Source organism: Dendrobates tinctorius, unplaced genomic scaffold (genome assembly GCF_039654945.1).
Source record: "Dendrobates tinctorius isolate UK_male_01 unplaced genomic scaffold, ASM3965494v1 ptg000117l, whole genome shotgun sequence".
NCBI classification, from domain to species: domain Eukaryota; kingdom Metazoa; phylum Chordata; class Amphibia; order Anura; family Dendrobatidae; genus Dendrobates; species Dendrobates tinctorius.
In genome coordinates, this window is record NW_027361785.1 from 467727 (window position 1) to 487449 (window position 19723).

The 19723-nt window shown below is 46.9% G+C and overlaps 1 protein-coding gene across 1 annotated transcript in view; it reads left to right on the forward strand.

The window, feature by feature from the left end:
* The first annotated feature begins 2552 nt into the window (after positions 1-2552).
* Positions 2553-19723, forward strand: part of LOC141101396 (interleukin-1 receptor-like 1) — a 148355-nt gene continuing 131184 nt past the window's right edge. Inside the window, exons 1-2 of the mRNA XM_073590459.1 lie at positions 2553-2601; positions 4833-5055. Of these exons, the coding sequence (XP_073446560.1) occupies positions 2556-2601; positions 4833-5055 (269 nt within the window). The 5' untranslated portion in view covers positions 2553-2555. The remainder of the gene's footprint in view (positions 2602-4832; positions 5056-19723) is intronic.

The following is a 19723-nucleotide window of genomic DNA, read 5'->3' on the forward strand; positions in this document are numbered from 1 at the left end:
CGTGGCAGCCTGTTCCACTCATTGATCACTCTAACTGTCAAAAAGTTTTTTCTAATATCTAATCTGTGTCTCCTGCCATTCAGTTTCATCCCATTGCTTCTAGTCTTTCCTTGTGCAAATGAGAATAAAGTTGATCCTTCTACAATGTGACAGCCCTTTAGATATTTGTAGACAGCTATTAAGTCTCCTCTCAGTCTTCTCTTTTGCAAACTAAACATTCCCAAATCCTGCAACCTTTCCTCATAAGACAGGGTTTGCAGACGGGTCACCATTCTGGTCGCTCTTTTCTGAACTTGCTCCAGTTTGTTGATGTCTTTTTTAAAATGTGGTGCCCAAAACTGGACACAATATTCCAGATGAGGTCTGACCAAAGAGGAGTAGAGGGAAATAATGACTTCACGTGATCTAGACTGTATGCTTCTGTTCATACATCCTAGAATTGCATTTGCCTTTTTTGCTGCTGCATCACACTGTTGACTCATATTCAGTCTGTGATCTATTAGTATACCCAAGTCTTTTTCACATGTGCTGTCACTTAGCCCTATTCCTCTCATTCTATATATGCTTTTTTCATTTTTATTGCCCAGATGTAGTACTTTGCATTTCTCCCTGTTAAAAACCATTCTGTTAGTTGCTGCCCACTTCTCCAGTTTATTTAAATCTTTTTGAATCCTCTCTCTCTCTTCTCTAGTATTAGCTATCCCTCCTAGCTTTGTGTCATCAGCAAATTTAATCAGTTTACCCTCAATTCCTTCATCTAAATCGTTGATAAAGATGTTGAACAATACAGGGCCCAGGACAGAGCCCTGTGGTACCCCACTTGAGACATTCTTCCAACTGGATGTGCAGCCATTTACGACCACTCTTTGGGTCCGATCACTAAGCCAGTTATGAATCCACCTAACAGTTGCCTTGTCCATTCCATACTTAGTCATTTTTTCAATAAGGATTGTATGAGAGACTTTGTCAAATGCTTTGCTGAAGTCAAGATATACTATATCTACAGCATTTCCTTGATCCACCCAATCAGTGATACCGTCATAGAAGGAAATTAAGTTAGTCTGACATGACTTATTAGTTACAAACCCATGCTGACTCTGTTTGATCACTTCATTCTTATCTAAGCCAACTCCTCCACCACGTTTGTTGCTGGGGCGAGGGGTGTGAGAGAGGTGGAATCCACCATAGAGTGCGGCTAGAGAGGCTGAGTCAGAGGGGGTGAGCCAGGTTTCGGTGATGCCAAGGAAGGAGAGTTTGTTGGTGATGAAGAGGTCATGGATAAATGACTGCTTGTTGCAGACAGAGTGTGCGTTCCATAGTGCTCCAGGTAGGGGGACCGGGGGAGTGGGGGCTGGATGAATGAGAATGAGGTTATCATGGTTGTGAAAACGTGTAGAGGATTGAGGCTGGATGTTAGAAGTGAGTGTGGGGATGTGTTGAGGAGGGCCAGGATTTGGGGATATGTCGCCAGCAATGAGGAGTAACAGACAGAGCATTAGAAGGTGGGAGCAGGATAAGACATGATGTGGCCTTGTGTGTCTGGAGAAAAAGGATTTTATGTGGAGGAACAGAAAGGATTTTATGTGAAAGGGGAAATTGCTAGGTCCTTACTGGGTGGGGGGATTATAGGAGTTAAGATGAAAGTAAGGAGTATGGGGGTGAAAGTGAGAAGATACCAAAACATTGTAGAGGTTATACATGTTGTTACCTTAGAGTCAAATTCCAGTCCAATTCTAGTCTAATTCACAGTACTGTAATTAGAAATCTGTAATTTGAAATATGGATGGTCAGACATGTCTGGTCAGACTCATGGCCCTAAATATATGTGCAATTGAGGTGTCAGCTGTGAGGGGGTTGTGGGCGTGATTGCTCAGGCCACATGTTCTGAGTCAAAGAGAGGTGATGAAAAAGGGGGGAGGGATTGACTACTCAGGTGTGCATGGAAGATACAAGAGGAGTGAATTCATTATGGATACAAAAGCAGTGCAATGCCAGGGAAGGATTATATGCAATTCATATAGACACACAAGGCAGGAAAGTTGAGTGGATCAGCAGCACCAATTAAATAAAAAAAATAAGCTGCAAATGTATGGGATTGGCATTCTTATACTGACCTGAGGCATCATGTTGCCAGGCCAGTTTTACCACATATGGAACATGGTAAATGAAGAAAACAAAAAAAATGCTGTGAAATTGCACTTTTTTTGCAATTTCGTCACCCTTGGAATTTTTTTCCAATTTTCCAGCAAACTATACGGCAAAATCTATGGTGCCATTTAAATGTACAACTGGTCCCACAAAAAACAAGCTCTCGCATGGCTATATTTATGTAAATGTAAAAAATGTATGGCTTTTGGAAGAAGGGGAGGAAAAAATGAAAACCAATAAAACGGAAAATGGCCATGATGTGAAGGAGTTAAGCAGTTCATTTATATTGCTGATACACAGAGATACACAACTTGTAAAGAATAAGAACTTTAGATGTAGAATCATATCTGCAATTTACTTAATGTGAATAAAACTGCATGCTTTTTTCTATTTTTATTAGGTTTGTCATGGAATTGCTGTGTAGATTTGCACTACTTGCGTCTTTATTTTCCTGTAAGTATAAACCAGCCCTTATAAACCATGTGAATTTTGCATGGAACATGTAGCTGATGAATAAATGTATTTCCTTGGGCCCCATGTCTCCCAATGTATTGCATTGCTAAATCTCTCACAGTGAGTGCTTACCGTCAACTCCATAGAATTAAAGGGGATTTCTTATGAATGCAGCCCTTTTGTTTATGCCGAACATGGATGTTATAGAAGCAAGTTCCCTGGTCTATGCCGAACTCGGATGTCATAGAAGCAAGTTCCCTGGTCTATTAGCAACAGTCGATAACTGATCATCTCATTACTCCATAGTCTTCCAAATAACTGAATGTCAGTAATGACATGTAATACTATATTATATGCAAGACTGGCCCTCAACAGTTTTTCCAAGCAATACCAGCTGGATACAGGAGGTTTTAGAAGCCAGATCTTGTTATTTGGTAGATGTCTGAGCCATATTCAATCTGAAAAAGGGTTAATATCATGACAGTGTGGGGAAGGTGACTTGACGGACAGACTTGACTGGAAGTAGGAGGGGACGATTTGTGCACTATAGACGGAGATTGGCAATGACAGAAAGGTAACAGCAGGGAAAGACAGAAAAGGGAGTGCAGTACCGAAATTTGACTACAAGATGACAGGGGGGAGTGTAGTTCAGGACTTGACATCAGCTTACGGCTATAGAAACTGCTTAGTCATGGGGGGCGGGGAGATAGGAACCCAGGAGGGAAATTCCCAGTGAGAGAGGGGATAAATGGGACAGGTTGGGGTTCCAGGTGAGGCTAGTCCCGGGAGGAGCTCAGGAGGAGAAGACTCAGGACAGAAGACTGAGAATGGTGGTAGAGCTTGGCCAGGGGACTAACAGGAAGAGACAGTCAGGGGGGTGGCCCTGACGCAACAGACCACAGGACAGAAGAGGCCCCGGGGGTACCGATTGGACGACGACCTCGGACAGGTGAAGTGCTGGCGGTAGATTGGTCTAGGACTGCCCCAGCGAAAGATCCCGGAGGAATGTCACTACGACTGAAGGAAAGGTGAAGGTACCCGGGCCTGGAAACGGAGAGCTGTAAAGGAACTGCGGTGCATGGCTATGGTCGTCAGGAGGACGACCAATAAACCCGGATCTGTTACAACTGAAGTCTGCCTCCGTCTCGTCTTTGCATCGTCTGGTGTCTGTGTCGTCTGGACGTTCTAAGCAGTGGACCACCCCAAAATCCGGCCCCCTATCACAATATGGTAACAATTTTCTGCTGGCAATCACCCTGAGCCTCAGCTCCTACCATTTGGATTTTAAAGATCCTAAATGAACTCAATAATTGCTATATAAATAAATATGTAAGGCGCTTATCAATTGGTGATACCTAAAGCAGGATGCATCTGGAAAAAAAACACTAGGAAAAATGCAGCAAAAAATATGTGCAATTCTCCCTAAAATTTGCTTTTGAAGGGGTTATCCTAAGTTACCAAGATATTTCTTTCCATAGGATAGGTGATAATTTGCACATTGCAATTAGTTCCACCACTGTGACCCACTCCAATCCCGAGAATGGGGCACCACAATACCACGTTTAATGGACTTGGTGTAAAATGTAAGCACCACCACTCTATTCATGGCTACAAGACTTACAGTCCCCAGACAAAGAATATAGAGGGGGTTTGCATGTTTGACTGACTCTTCATTAAAGAAGTTGTCATGGACTGATATATTGGTGCACTATTGGTGGCCACTGCACAGTGTATGGAGCTCCAGTGTTCTTCTCATACATTGCTTATAGTCAACCACTGCCTGAGCAGATATCAACTGATCAGTGCAAGTGATGGATTTCAAACCCAACATCAATCCCAAATTGCTGACCAATCCTACCAATGTGTCATCAAGGTGTAAGACAATTTCATTAAGATGGTGTACTGCATAGTCTTGCTCTTAGAAATAGTGAGAGTTCTAGCAGTGGGACCCCTAGCAATCAGCAAGCCATCACTTATCCTGTGGAGGGGAAAGTCATAGGCAGACGCAATATTTTCTGCAGCTGTCGTGGACTAGGACTGTCATTGAGAGACTTTCTAGCCAAGAGGAGGGAGCCAGAACTCTACCAGGAGGAGACATTCTGGCTCTGTATTGCATAGAAGTCATGCATGAAACTCTTGTTTGCTTGAATGGGAGAAATTGTAACAAGTCTTTTTCTGTAGGTATATATTCTGCTTCTTGCTCGTAATGGATTTTAATGTTACTTTTACAGTTTCTTCTAGTAAAATAAATAAGGCAAATGAAGGCGAGGCATATGTTATAGAGTGCACGGAGTATCGGTCAATTAAGATCAATGCCACATGGTATCGGAAAACAGATTCTCAGCCGATTTCTTCAAATAAAAGTGACCGGGTGCACAGTACTGGAAATAATCTATGGTTTCTTCCAACATCTTTAAACGACACTGGGATATATTTGTGCTTTTTAATGTACCAGTAAGTGTTCTTGTTTTTCCAGTAATCGAATTATACATATTCATGTAAATTATATTTGGAGCCTTGGACGTTTTAAGACCATTAGAAAAGATAGAATGGAGATCCAAATGATGCAAAATATACTAAACAGGAGATAAATTACAACTTTAATTTTCAGATGATTGAAAACCATATTAAAAATTGTATGTGGTTCAAGATTTGATCACTGGTGAAAAATCTGTGGTATCAGAGCATCAGAATAAAGTCTCCCTCATGAATCTGGATATGTACCTGGATTAATTTAAGCTACGGTATATACCATAAAACAGAGTATTTTGCATATATTACATCATGCATTACATGTATAATACTTGTTGTTTACATAACCCATAAAGATCCATATGTACAAAGGTGCTACAGAAATTGCATATAATTCATCAAATTATGTACTGTATATGTGTTTGTAAGTAGTGTAATCAGGTTGCAAGATGGAGTGACACAAGGAAGGCAAAGCAAGGGTTAACAATTTAATTAAAAGTAAAGATACTCCTTGCAGGGAGATAAACAGTTAAACTGAGGATGTATAAAGGAATAAAAGCACAAATAGCCAAAATAGAAACAGTTCACTCAGCAAGCTTATTGTATCCGGGGTTTCCTCAGCCGCAAATGTCCCAATGAGGGTAGTAGTCCTTTGTGATGGCCGGAAAATTGTCCTCAGATGGGGATCCTCAGCTCTCAGTCCAGCTTCTGGTGGCAACAGGCGGTCTGTGGTTCTACTTGTTGGGCCCCTAGTCCACAAACTCATGCAGCCATATTTACAGGTGCTGCAACAACCCCGGTATCCAGTGGAGTCTCTGGAATGCAGGTCAGTAAGGGGGACTGCAGCGCCGGGTCCTGTACACAGCCAACGCTTCTATGCACAAGCGCGGCTCTAAACTTAACTGAGCCCATGGGCCTGTCTCTGCTCACTGTTCCAATACCATGCCCACGGGATGCCAGCCATAGCCTGTTGCGACTCTGCTCCCCTGGACCGGAGCGTGTGGATCGCCCGCCAGGGCAGTGGGGTACTCGGTACGGGGCCGCTATCTCAGAGGGAAGGGTCACAGTAGCGGTGACCTGGTCCGTGGCCCTGGGCGTCCATGTAAAAGGGGTTAAGCGTGGCTGGTTAAAGTTTATAAGTGGATTATACGTAACGCCACCTGTGGTGCTCGGCAATGAAGGGGTTAAGCAGACGCTGCAGGCAGATCCTCTGGGACAGATGGTATAAGGATGTAATAGCTCCCCACAGGTAGAGCTGTCATCCCAGGGCAGTGAGAATAGGTGTTGAGGAAGAGGGTGCAGTGTTAGGCACAGAGATGTAGCAGTGCTGAAGGGGTTGCAGGAAGAAGGCGATGACACAACAGGGTGCAGTTTCCTTTACCTTTACTTTGCTTTGCAAATGCAGTCCAGATTACAGATGGAACAGGAGCTGGCCAGCCTGGAAGCAACTCAGGAATCTCTCTATGCAGATGGGTTGTGTAGTCTCCTTTCTAGTGCTTATCTGAGGTACATGCAGTACTGAGTTACACTGAAGTTCCTCTTGCTTGCTCTCTTTTAAAACCCCCTCGACAGCTGTAGCCTCCTTCTTCTGGCTCACATGTTGCTGTTGTGCCTCCGAGTCTTATGTGGGAACAGAGCATGTACAGCTTCCTATTCCTCCGGTTTCTGCTGCAGGAACATCAGTATCCATACAACCTCGGACACCGGAATCCGGAATCATGTGCCACGTTAGAAGTGAGCCTGAACTCTGCTCAATCCTCCAGCTCTTCTCCTCTCATCCACACACTTCGCCCTCCTCACATGAACTAACCAACTTACCCTTCCTGGCCCCAGAGAGCAGATCTTCCCCCAGTTTTGGTTCAGAGCTCCCTCTGCTGGCCTGGAGTGGGAACTGTGCTGTGTTGATTTACCTGATAGAGAGATCCTTCATTGCTTCCAAGCATGAAATTACACTCGCTAAGAGGAAGGTAATGCCACTGTGGCGACCATACTCCTGGGGGCACCACATTCCCCCCTAGTGCAATTCAGTACTCCCGGACTGAAGAAAACATGCAGAACATATTAACAAATGAACAATTGTAAATGTAACAGGATTTCAAAAAAATGAAAAATTACAAAAACCAAAGCTCAAAAATAGTCCTGATGATGATTAGTCCATGCGTCATTGTCCATAATTTTTTCCTGAGCAGGTGGTAAACTATGTACAAGTAGAGTTTTGACCACACATAGTCCTGTGGTCCAATTGTCTATCAAAACAAACTGAGATTGTTCAAAAAGTACTTACAGAGTCTCTGTAGGCACATAAACTTGAAAAGTTGCATATTTACATGTACAGTTTACATTTTCTAATTGCACTTTAATCTCTATATCTAACTGGGATCTCACCTTTTGTACTACGGGTAGATCTGTGTAGCATGGGTACTTCTAATGGCCTATTTAGGTTTAGTGGGCCTGTTACTGCTGTTGGTAAACTGGGTAGTAGCCGTCTACGAACTCTTAGACTCACTGTGAGCATGACAGATTCACCACTGGGAGGGCGAGGATTCTCTGGCTCCACTGCTGGTGTGGCATCAGCTGCCTGAACTTCCTGATTTTCAGGGTTGTCTTGAGTCTCTGCTACTTCAATTGCAATAGGCTGGGGAAAGATTAGGACGGGAACTACGATGGCTTGATCCACTCTTGTCTAGGTTGCAGGAAATTATCCGAGTACAGTGTTGACCTTTTCTTCTTCTATGGGTTGAAGGTTGTTTTGTTCTCCCATCCTTTCCTTTTGCTGGTCAGGGCACAGTTTCAGATGATCCCTCAATACTACAGATGAGGTTTCTCCTCCATGCTTACTGATAAGGCACACTTTGGTGTTGTCGAAGTTTGATGGTAAGATGATGTAGGGTTCAGCTTCCCATTGGTCATCCAATTTATGCATCCTCCTTTTCCTCTTTAGGACTTGTTCTCCTGGTGACAAGGGAACTGCAGGTGCATGTTGATTGTAGTTATTTTCTTGTTTTTGTCTCGCCTGAGCTAGACTCTTTTCTATGCACTCTTGTACTCTACGGTACTGTTGCTGCAGCTCCGTATCCCAGTCAGCATCTGGTGATGTCACTTCAGGTGTCAGCACTCCCATAATCAATAGGCAGCTTGCCAGGCCTTGCTCTCATTAGGTAGGCTGGAGTGCAGTTGGTGGAATTCACAGGAATGTGATTGTAGAGGTCTACCAGATCTGGCAACTTCTCTGGCTACAGGTTCCTCTCTTCCAAAGGCAAGGTCTTCAGTAGATAGATCACTACCTGATTCATCTTTTCACACATGCCATTGGTCTGTGGATGGTACGGTGTTGTCCTGATCTTCTTGCAACCGCACAAGTTACAGAATTCCTGGAACACTTCCGCCTCAAAGGCTGGGCCTTGATCTGTAAGCACTCGCTCGGGATATCTGTGTGGTCGACAAAAGTGCTGTTGGAATGCTGTGGCTGCTGTCCTGGCTGTTTGATCCTTGACAGGCACGACTACCAGGAATCTCGAGTAGTGGTCAACGATGGTAAGAGCATAAACGTAGCCTGAACGACTTGGGACCAGCTTCACATGGTACAGGGCGACCAACTCAAGTGGTTTTCAATGGCCTTCCTCATACCAGCCCAGTAGAATCTCTCCCGGAGCAAGGCCTCCAACTTCTTCCATCCGAAGTGTCCAGCTCCATTGTGGTATGCTTCCGAGACCTTTGATGTCTCCCTCTTTGGGACTACCACTTGCCAGACCAACTCATGAGTGCGGTCATTGATACTCCTCCGACATAGCTTTCCCTCATAGAGGAACAGCCTGCCTCTTTCCTTCCACAACTGCTGGGTTTCTTCATGAGCATCTGGACCTGGGCGTGAGTCAGCTTGTGACTGTAGCTCCTTGACCAGGCAGACTGCGGTGTCGCTATCCTGCATTTCTGCCCAGTCATGATGAGGCAATGGATTTAGGGTGGCCTCTTTCACGATAGACCGTCTGTTTCTGACTCCTTGGGCACGTTGGGCCGCAATTGGCCGGTGGAAGGCAGGTAAGGCTGCTTTCACACATCCGTCTTTTTGAATCCGGCACGATACGGCGAAAAGTGTGAGAACCGGATCCGGAATTGGATCCGGTTTTGACACATAGAATGTAATGATCGTCGCATCGTGCCGGATGGACATGCGGCGCCTCCGGTTTTTGCTGGAAACGGCAAACCTGCGTCGTCCGGCGTCAGCAAAAAACATTGGCTGCAACGTTTTTTTGCAGTGACGGACAGGCTTTTCAACAGCGCATGCCCGGGCACTGTGAGTATTAACCCCACAAGTGCCCGGCACAGCACAGCACAGCGCGTGCGCGTCTCTCCGTCTCTCTCTCTCGTCCCCGGTGCGGCTCCTTTAAATGATTTCCAAGCCGGATCAGGCGCCGCATCTGCATCCGGTGTCATCGCTGCAGGCCTGATCCGGCAGTCCGACTCTCCGCCGCATGCCGCCGGAACAAACAAAACGGATGTGTGAAAGTAGCCTTACTCTATTTCTTCGAGTGCCTCAGGGTCTTCTCCTGCATCTGGCAGATTAGGCATTCTGGACAGCGCATCAGCATTGGCATTCTTGTGCCCCGCTCAGTACTTGATGGTGAATTCATAGTTAGACAGCCGGGCCATCCATCGCTCCTCCAGTGCACCTAGTTTGGCAGTTTCCAAGTGAGTCAACGGGTTGTTGTCTGTGAAGATGGTAAACTTGGCTGAAGCTAGGTAATGTTTGAATCGTTCAGTCACAGCCCAGACTGTTGTGAGTTCATTTTTCCCTTCAACACTGAGGCCAGAGGAACTCCCTCTTCTGGTAAAGAAAGGTAGTGAGCCTGATTATCAAGCACCTGAGCCTAATGATGATGACTGGCTGAGTGGAGTCTCTGACTGGATATAAGGCGGACGACGCCCTTCTGCCCTGCGGGTGATTTCTCTGTGGACTTCTAGGACACCAGTCTGATTCCTGCTCTCCTAAAGCTAAGTTTTTGCTTTGCCTGTTGCATTTGTGTTTTGTTTTTGTTTTCCTTGCTTTTCTGGATTCTGCCATTCTCTGCTGGGGTGAGCTGATTCCCCTTGTGCCTATAGCTCTGTCTTCAGTATATGCCTGAGTACTGACATAGCTTTTTGAAGCCTAGCGTCTTCAGGGCCTTTTTCACTGTCAGTCTGTTGGCTCTTATTTTCATAGGGTTTTTCACGGATTGCAGACAGCAGCCTTTCTGTCCTCTCCTATGTAGTTAGTTTGGGTCCCGTCTTTGCTCAGCCTATCTTCCTGTCTGTGTTAGTGTTTTCATCTTGCTTCACCGTCATTATTTGTGGGGTCTGCCTATTGCTTTGGGGTCTGCTCTGGGGCAGTTTAGATTTCCTCTTTCTTTAGGCCTATTTATTTCTCCGGCTGTGATCGAGGGGTCTAGGGCATCGTAGGAACCCCCCACGGCTACTGCTAGTTGTGTTGATAAGTTCAGGGGTCTGCAATCCGATAGCTGCCAACTTCTCTGGTTTTCTGGACTTAGCTAGCATTTCTGTTTTTGCCTCCTACGGTGACTCAATCATAACATCAGACTATGGCGAGGAACTCCAGTTTGAAGAAACTGCAGTTGTCAAGGTTTCTTTCAGTGGGACGAAACTTCCTGCTGGCGTAGGAGATCACTCTTTCTCTCTCACCCATGACAGCCCACGGAGAGAGGGGATCGGCCCTTCAGGGACAGGAACCTACAGATAAAGAGGGTGGTACCTCTCCTCCGCCTTCAGTTGGGTTCCTGTCCCTGACGGGTGACCCACAGTACGGTGGTACCTGCATGTGTTGAAGGTCCGGATCTGGGGCTGACCTGACTGATACACGGCAGAGGGGATGCACCTGTCGCGGCGGGTGCGGTGCCCGAAGCCGGGGCAGATGCGGGGCTGCCGGGTGAGCGGGGGGAGAGACGTCTGAACCGCCGATCCGGAAAGGAGATCGGGGCTCGCAGGGACCCAGTAAAGGTGTGGGCAGCGCCATGGTACAGAGGTGTACCAAGATGGCCGCTGCCCCGGAAGTAGAACCGGCTTCTGGTTCCCTGGAACCGGCGCATGCGCAGGAGTGCTCTCCCCGGGCAGACGCGGTGCAGGATGGGAGCGGTGATGTCACAGGGGCGGGAAATTTAAAATGGTGGATTCAGAAACACTCCTGACTGGAAGCGATCCAGAGCAATGGGGGATAGTGACCAGCAACAGGAGCAGCATGCCAGGCAGCAGCACCACCAACATCACCGACAAAAGGAACGAGACAGGGATGGCCGTGCCAGCAGTCACTCCACGCAGCGCAGTACGTCAGCGGCAAGGAGCAAATCACCACCAGGAGATCAGCCTATCCAGGACCTGACTCCATCTCCTGGATCGGTACCTGCAGCCGCGTACTTTTGGGGTAAGTGATCTTTGTGAAAGTTCACCATACCATTGTAATACAATTCCTTTCCCTTATTAGGGAAAGAAGAAGGGGGAAAAAATAAGAACAGGGAATGCCCCACTTGCATTAGACCCCTACCTATATCATGGGAGAAAAAACTATGTGAGTCTTGCACAAAAGAAATTCTCTGTCAGGAGACTCCGGATTTCGCATCCGACCTAAGGGCTACAATCAAATCGGAGGTTCAGAATGCCCTTGTATCCCTTAAGCATAGGGACAAAACGAGGAAGAAAGACACGATAGTAACTTCCCAGTCGGACTCTTCGACGTTGGGAGAAATCACGTCTAAAACCTCGGAGTCTGATTCCTCAGACGAGGAAATGGGAGGGCGTCACTGTATTCCCCTAGAAGAGGTAGACAAACTAGTGAAGGCCGTAAGGTCTACCATGGGGGTGTTGGACCCTAGGCCCGATAAAACAATCCAGGACATAATATTTGGTGGACTAGGCCAGAAAAAACGGAGAGTATTCCCGCTAAACGAAATTGTGAAGGGCCTAATCAAAAAAGAATGGGACAAGCCGGACAGGAAAAACACTGCAGTCCCTTCCCTTAAAAGAAAATATCCCTTTTGAGGAAGAGGCATCTACATCTTGGGATAAAGCCCCGAAGCTCGACGTAGCAGTCGCAAAGGCCTCAAAGAAATTCGCCCTTCCCTTTGAGGACATGGGCACCCTCAGGGATTCCATAGATAAAAAGGCAGATACCTTTCTTAAAGGGGCATGGGAGTCAGCAGGATGTAACCTCAGGGTAGCCATAGCGGCGACACGTACTTCAAGAGCCCTAATGGTATGGGTGGACCAACTTGAAAAGCAATTGAGGGAAGGGACACCAAGGGATAAGATCTTTGACTCTATCCCAGTAATAAGGGGAGCGGCTGTCTTCTTAGTCTTCAGTCCGATTATTGTCCAAAACAGCGGCACTTTCAAATGCAGCCCGAAGAACACTATGGCTTAAAAGCTGGCCAGGGGACCTACAGACCAAAATTAAATTGTGTTCAATCCCCTGTGAAGGGAAACTCCTTTTTGGGGAGACGTTAGATGACATCCTCCAGAAAGCAGGGGACAAGAAGAAAGGGTTCCCAAATTTGGGGCTGGCAGCATTTAAGAGGCCCTTTCGGAATAGGAAGTTTTTTTCAGAGGAGACCACCGAGGGAACAAAAGTGGGATGACAGAAGAAGAGATAGGGGGTTCTTCTTTGGTAACTCATCCCGAGACAAAAAGCCCTCTAAGTGACAGTTCGCCCAGGGTGGGGGGAAGGTTAACCCTTTTCCTTGCAGCCTGGAGGCGAATCTCAAACAACCCATGGATTGTAAACCTAATCCAGGAGGGCCTAAGAATAGACTTTCTCTCTCTCCCACCTCAAAAGCATGTAATAACGCCACTGAGATATAGTACGCAAGAGCAGGAAGCTCTAGAAAGCGAAGTCCTAGGCCTAGTAAAAAAAAGGAGTCCTCCAGGAGGTTCCCTTGCAGGAAATGGGCAGAGGGTTCTACTCCCTTCTTTTTCTGGTAACCAAACCAGACGTTACCTTTCAGACGATCATAAATTTAAAAAAATTAAACAAATACGTCAAGAATCAAAGTTTCAAAATGGAGTTGATCAGGTCCACCACCAAAATCCTGTTCCCGAACTGCTTCATGGCGGTGTTAGGCCTGTTTCACACTTGCTTTTTTTTGCAGCGCGTTTTTCCCGCAAAAAAACGCATTGAAAAACGCATACAAAAGCATACAACTGCTGCGTTTTTTTCAAGCATTTTTATGAGCATGCATGAAAAAAACGCAGCGTTTTTATGCGTTTGTATGCGTTTTTAGTGCGTTTTTACCGCGTTTGCGTTTTTTTCCAACATTAGGTGGCCCCTCACACTAACCCAAACCATGACTTTACTAACCCTAACCCTGACCCTAACCCTGACCCTAACCCTAACCCTTAACCAAACCATACTTAACCCTAACCCTGACCCTAACCCTTAACCAAACCATACTTAACCCTAACCCAAACCCTAACTAACCTTAACCCTAACCCTAACCCTAACCCTGACCCTAACCCTTAACCAAACCATACTTAACCCTAACCCTGACCCTAACCCTAACCCTAACCCTGACCCTAACCCTTAACCAAACCATACTTAACCCTAACCCTGACCCTAACCCTGACCCTAACCCTTAACCAAACCATACTTAACCCTAACCCTGACCCTAACCCTAACCCTAACCCTGACCCTAACCCTGACCCTAACCCTAACCCTAACCCTAACCCTAACCCTGACCCTAACCCTTAACCAAACCATACTTAACCCTAACCCTAACCCTGACCCTGACCCTAACCCTTAACCAAACCATACTTAACCCTAACCCTGACCCTAACCCTGACCCTAACCCTAACCCTAACCCTGACCCTAACCCTTAACCAAACCATACTTAACCCTAACCCTAACCCTGACCCTAACCCTAACCCTAACCCTGACCCTAACCCTTAACCAAACCATACTTAACCCTAACCCTGACCCTAACCCTAACCCTAACCCTGACCCTAACAATAACCCTAAACCCCCTTAACTAACCCTAACTCTAACCCAAACCCCTAAATTCCATGGTTAACAAAAAAAAACGCATGTGCAAAAAAACGCATACATAAGCATGCCAATGCGCACATATGCGCACCCATAGACTTATATTGGGTGTCTTGCTGTAAAAAAACGCATTGCGCGCGCATGCGTTTTTTTGAGGCAAATCGGACGCACAAAAAATGCAACAAGTTGCATTTTGTGCGCCCGAGCGCATACCGCAAAAAAACGCATGCGCGGTAAAACGCGTACAAACGCATGTGTATGCGCACATAAGCGCATCCCATGCAAAGTATAGGAAAAAAAAACGCATGCGCTATTTAGCGCTAAATTACCGCGAAAAAAACGCAAATGTGAAACCAGCCTTAGATCTCAGCGACGCCTATTATCACGTCCCCATCCACAAAGACTCCAGAAAATATCTCAGGTTAGCCGTCTCAATAAAGGGCAGGGTGAAAGAATTCCAGTACAGAGCCCTGCCGTTCGGAATATCGGTAGCCCCACAGGTATTTACCAAAATAGTAGCAGAAATGGTGGCCCATATAAGGGAGCAAGACATAATAATAATCCCGTATCTAGACGATTTTTTAATAGCAGGCAGCTCTGCTCAAAAATGCCGAGAACAAAGGGACAGGGTGATGGACACTCTACGGGACCTGGGCTGGCTTCTAAATCTGAAAAAATTAAGATTTGAGCCCAGCAGAGTACAGGAATTCTTGGGTCTAACACTAGACTCAAACATTCAAGAGTGTCGCCTCCCATACCGCAAGAAGGAGAAAATCGCTCAAATTATATCAAGAGCAATCCAAAATCCCTCCATGACATTAAGGAAAGCTATGTCACTGTTGGGTTCTCTATCCGCCTGCCTGCCAGCAGTCCAATGGGCTCAGTTACACACGAGAGATATCCAGTGGGACGTATTAGCCAACCAGTCAGCAATAGGGGGACACCTAGAGTGTCGTATTACCCTAAGTTCAAGAACTATTCATTCCCTAGCTTGGTGGGGAAACCAAGAAAATCTGTCCAAAGGGATCCCCTGGGTAACAAAAATAACAAACATAGTGACCACGGATGCCAGTCCCACGGGATGGGGAGCACACGTGAACAACGAGGTGGCTCAGGATGCGTGGGGAGGTCAAGAATTAGAAGCCTCCTCAAACCAAAAAGAGCTCTTAGCGGTGGGCTACGCACTAACACACTTCCTACCCCTGCTCCAGAATCATCATGTCCGCATTCTTTTGGACAATTGAGTCACAGTGGCCTATATAAATCATCAGGGGGGAACCAGGTCCCAAGTCCTAATGGACACATCTTCCAGAGTCCTCAAGCTAGCAGAGGCAAGCCTGCTATCTCTGTCAGCACTACACATCCGGGGCATGGAGAATCAAAGGGCAGACTTTCTGAGCCGCACCCAATTGCGACAAGGGGAATGGTTCCTAAAGTGGTCAGTTTTTCGGCAGATTGTAAAAATGTGGGGGATCCCGGACATAGATCTGTCTGCCGATTTCAGAAACAAAATAGTGGAAATTTTCTGTTCCCTAGACCCCAGGGGGAATCCTCTAGCTCTGGACACATTTATGCTCCTATGGACACAGAGTCTAACATATGCCTTTCCCTTGATTATGCTCATCCCGGCAGTCCTAAGAAAAGTCAGGGAGGACGGGGCAAGAATGATACTGATAGCCCCTTTCTGGCCCAAAAGAACCTGGTTCTCCTGGCTAAGAATGCTCTCGGTAACCGACCCATGCATCCTACCGGATCTCCCGGACCTGCTATCGCAGGGCCCAGTGTTACACCCTTGGGCAGCGAACCTCCATTTAACAGCATGGAATTTGAGAGGGCGCTGATGAGGGACAGAGGATTCTCAGAGAACCTGATAACTGCATTACAAAAAAGTAGGAAACCGGTTACGATGAGAGCTTATGGCAGAACATGGAAAAAATTCTCATCCATTTCGGGGGCAAAGGTTCAAGACGAGGTTCAGATTGATAGGATCCTAGAATTTCTACAAAAGGGCCTAGAACAGGGTCTGACGGTCAACACATTAAAAGTACAAATAGCGGCGTTAGGCGCCCTTTATAACCATGATGTGGCAGGTAACCCTTGGGTGGCACGATTTATTAAGACCGCAACCAGATCTAGGCCAATAGCTAGTCAAAGGTTACCGTCATGGGACCTGAATCTTGTACTTTCCACACTGACAGGCCCTCCGTTCAAACCTATTCACTCGGCATCCCTAAAAATCCTGTCATTTAAAACGCTGCTTCTGGTGGCACTAACATCAGCTCGCAGAGTGAGCGATATTCAAGCCTTATCAGCAGGGCCGCCTTTTACAAAAATTCTAGAGGATAGAGTCATCCTAAAACCTGACCCGGCCTAACTACCTAAAGTATCATCGCATTTCCACAGGTCCCAAGAGGTAGTCCTTCCTTCCTTCTGCCCAAATCCAAAAAATAAGGGGGAAGAAAAATTCCACACCTTAGCTGTAAAGCCGTGCCTAGTAGAGTATTTAGAGGCCACCAAAAATATAGGAAGGAAGGCTCTCTTTGTGTGTTTCCAGGGTCCTCGGAAGGGGCTCAAGGCGTCTAAGAGTACCCTGGCAAGGTGGATAAGGGATGTGATTGCCCTGGCATATTCATCCAGTGGAAATACCATCCCGGAAGGGCTGAGAGCCCATTCCATAAGGGTGATGGCGACCTCATGGGCTGAAAGATCTGAGGTATGGATAGAACAAATCTGTAAGGCGGCCACCTGGTCATCACCTTCGACCTTTTTCAGGCACTATCGATTAGATCTAGCCTCTACGTCTGACCTGACCTTCGGGAGAAGGGTCCTTCAGGCGGTGGTCCCTCCCTAAGCTACCAATCTCTGTAATTCTCTCCGTGGTGCTGTCATGGGTGAGAGAGAATAGCTTAGTTACTCACCGATAACGGTGTTTCTCGGAACCCATGACAGCACCCGCTTATTCCCCTCCCCTTCACGACTGTGGTGAGCACGTTTTATATATTTCTCTTGTTTAACTAACCTGGAGACCCTCTGATGCTCTGTAACCAACTGAAGGCGGAGGAGAGGTACCGCCCTTTTTATCTGTAGGTTCCTGTCCCTGAAGGGTGGATCCCCTCTCTCCGTGGTGCTGTCATGGATTCCGAGAAACATCGTTATCGGTGAGTAACTAAGCTATTCTTTGCCATTCTGTACCTGTGACAGTACTGATCCCAGTCCCACGTTGCTGGCATCAGTATACAAAACAAATGGTTGGTCATAATCTGGGTAGGCCAGAACTTCGTCTCCTGTGAGAGCCATCTTCAGTCGAAGGACTTCTCCAGTTCCTCATTCCATTCAAACGTAGGACTCTTCTTTCTGGCTTTCTTGGGCTGGCCAGCCAGAAGATTTTGCATAGGCGTGGCTAGCTCAGTGAAGCCTTTGATGAACATCGGTAGTAGCCTACCAACCTGAGGAATTGACGTACCTCATGGAGGTTGCTGAGCTTCTGCCAGTCCCGGATGACAGCGACTTTGTCAGGATCCGGTGCCACACCTTCTGCACTCACTACATGACCGAGGTACTGTACCTTAGGCTTCAGATGGTCTTCATAAGTCTTGGAGAAAACAATGACCTCATCAAGGTACAACAGGACTGTCTTGAAGTTCTTGTGTCCAAGACAGCATTCCATTAGCCGTTGAAATGTCCCTGGGGCGGTGCAGAGCCCGAACAGCATGTAGTTGAACTCGCAGAGACCCATTGGTGTAATAAACTCTGTTTTCTCTTTGTCTGCCTCTGCCATGGGAACCTGCCAATACCCACTAGTGAGATCTAAGGTGGAAAAATAGTTAGCAGTTTTAAGTGCGGCTAATGACTCACTTCTGGGTAATGGGTAGGCATCCTTATGTGTAATGCTGTTAATTTTTCGGTAATCAACACAAATTCTCATGGTACCATCTTTCTTTTTCACAAAGACTATTGGGGCTGCCCAAGGGCTACAACTGTCTCTGATCACCCCAGCTTCCCTCATTTCCCGCAACATACTTTTGGCACATTGATATTGTGTTGGGGGTATAGGCCGGTACCTTTCTTTAATGGGTGGATGATCTCCAGTGAGGATATGGTGTTAAACCCTTTTGCCTTCCCAAAGTCTAGAGGGTGTTTACTGAATACCCGATCATACTCCTGAGCCACTCGATAAACCCCACTCTTTTGGTATGAAGGGGTGGAGTCAGTTCCCACCTGCAGTTGTTCACACCACTCCTCCAGCTGCTTTACAGAGCCATTGTCCCCTGCTTGGTCGGACGAGACCAAGGGCTCTGCTGCTTGTATTGCATTGTTACTGACGGTAAGCAGCTTTGCAACTGTGGCATACCGAGGTATTGTGGCCTGCTCTTCCCACAATTCAAGAGGCGTACAGGTACTCTCCCTTTGCGGACATCAACTACCCCTCTGGCTGACAGGGCAGTGGGCCTGCTATCAGAGTACACTGGCTTTACCAATGCTTGGTAATCTTTTCCTCTGAGGCCGTTGGCTGCCTGACACCAAATTAACATTTCATATCTGGGGGGTATAGCAATGGGGAAAGAATCACTCACTCTGACGCTGCCAATTTCTCCGCCAGACAGTTCTACCTGCTGTTTTTGCATAAGGGCCTTGGTCTCTTTCTGCAGGACTCATTGTTCAATGGAACCAGCAGTCTCGGCTACATGTTGCAACAAAACAATAACCTCGGGAAGACAATTTTCAATCACATTAGTGCCTAGGGTCATCATTGGGTTATCAATGTCTACAACTATCAGACCTTGAGATTTTAACTTTACTCGCCCCACTTTAATGGTGATCTCTTTACATCCTACTTGCGGCAAAGACTGACCATTGCTGGCAACTACTGTCAGTTCATCACTTGGGCCGTGAGTAAGTTCAGAGTCAGCCCAATACCGCTTGTAAAGGATATATGGGATAGTTGTCACCTGAGAGCCAGTGTCCAGCAAAGCGTTCATGGGGATGCCGTCAATCACCACTGGGAGGACCGGTTGTCCTCCAACATACTTGGCTCGCCAGTTCTTTGGGCCTTGTGGTCCTACACCTGGGGGTTGGCCCTCTGCCCCAGGGTGGCAGAATCTTGCGATGTGGCCTGCCTTGCAGCAGCGACGACAGATGGGACGTCCGTCCTGGTCATAGCGATCGTTGTCTCTCCCTCGGTGTGGCGGGATCCTCTTCTTCCATAGCCACGGGACATCCTCTGGACTGGAGGCCAGCTGGATCTTCTCCTTTGAGGACACCTGCATGGACTGCACAGTTTTAGCAAGTGCTGCCATACTTTTGGCCAGCTCTTGGACTTGAAGGCGCAGTTCTGTAGATGGATCATTATCCAGAGTCTGTGCATCAGCCCCCACAGGACTGGGAGGGAAAGATGCTGCTTCTTGGTGGTATGTGATCGCTGGGCGCCTAGGGGGCGCTGGACGGCTGACATTTGGTTCATGCAGCACCCGGATAGCCCTGTCTTTGAAGTCTGCAAAGTCTAGGTCAAGGTTTTGTAGGGCTATGATGCGCAGCTGTGCTCTGTGGGTACTGGATAGGAGTCCCTTAATAAACTGCTCCTTTAACAGTATGTCTCCATCGCTCACAGCGCCTCCTGCAGGTTAAGAG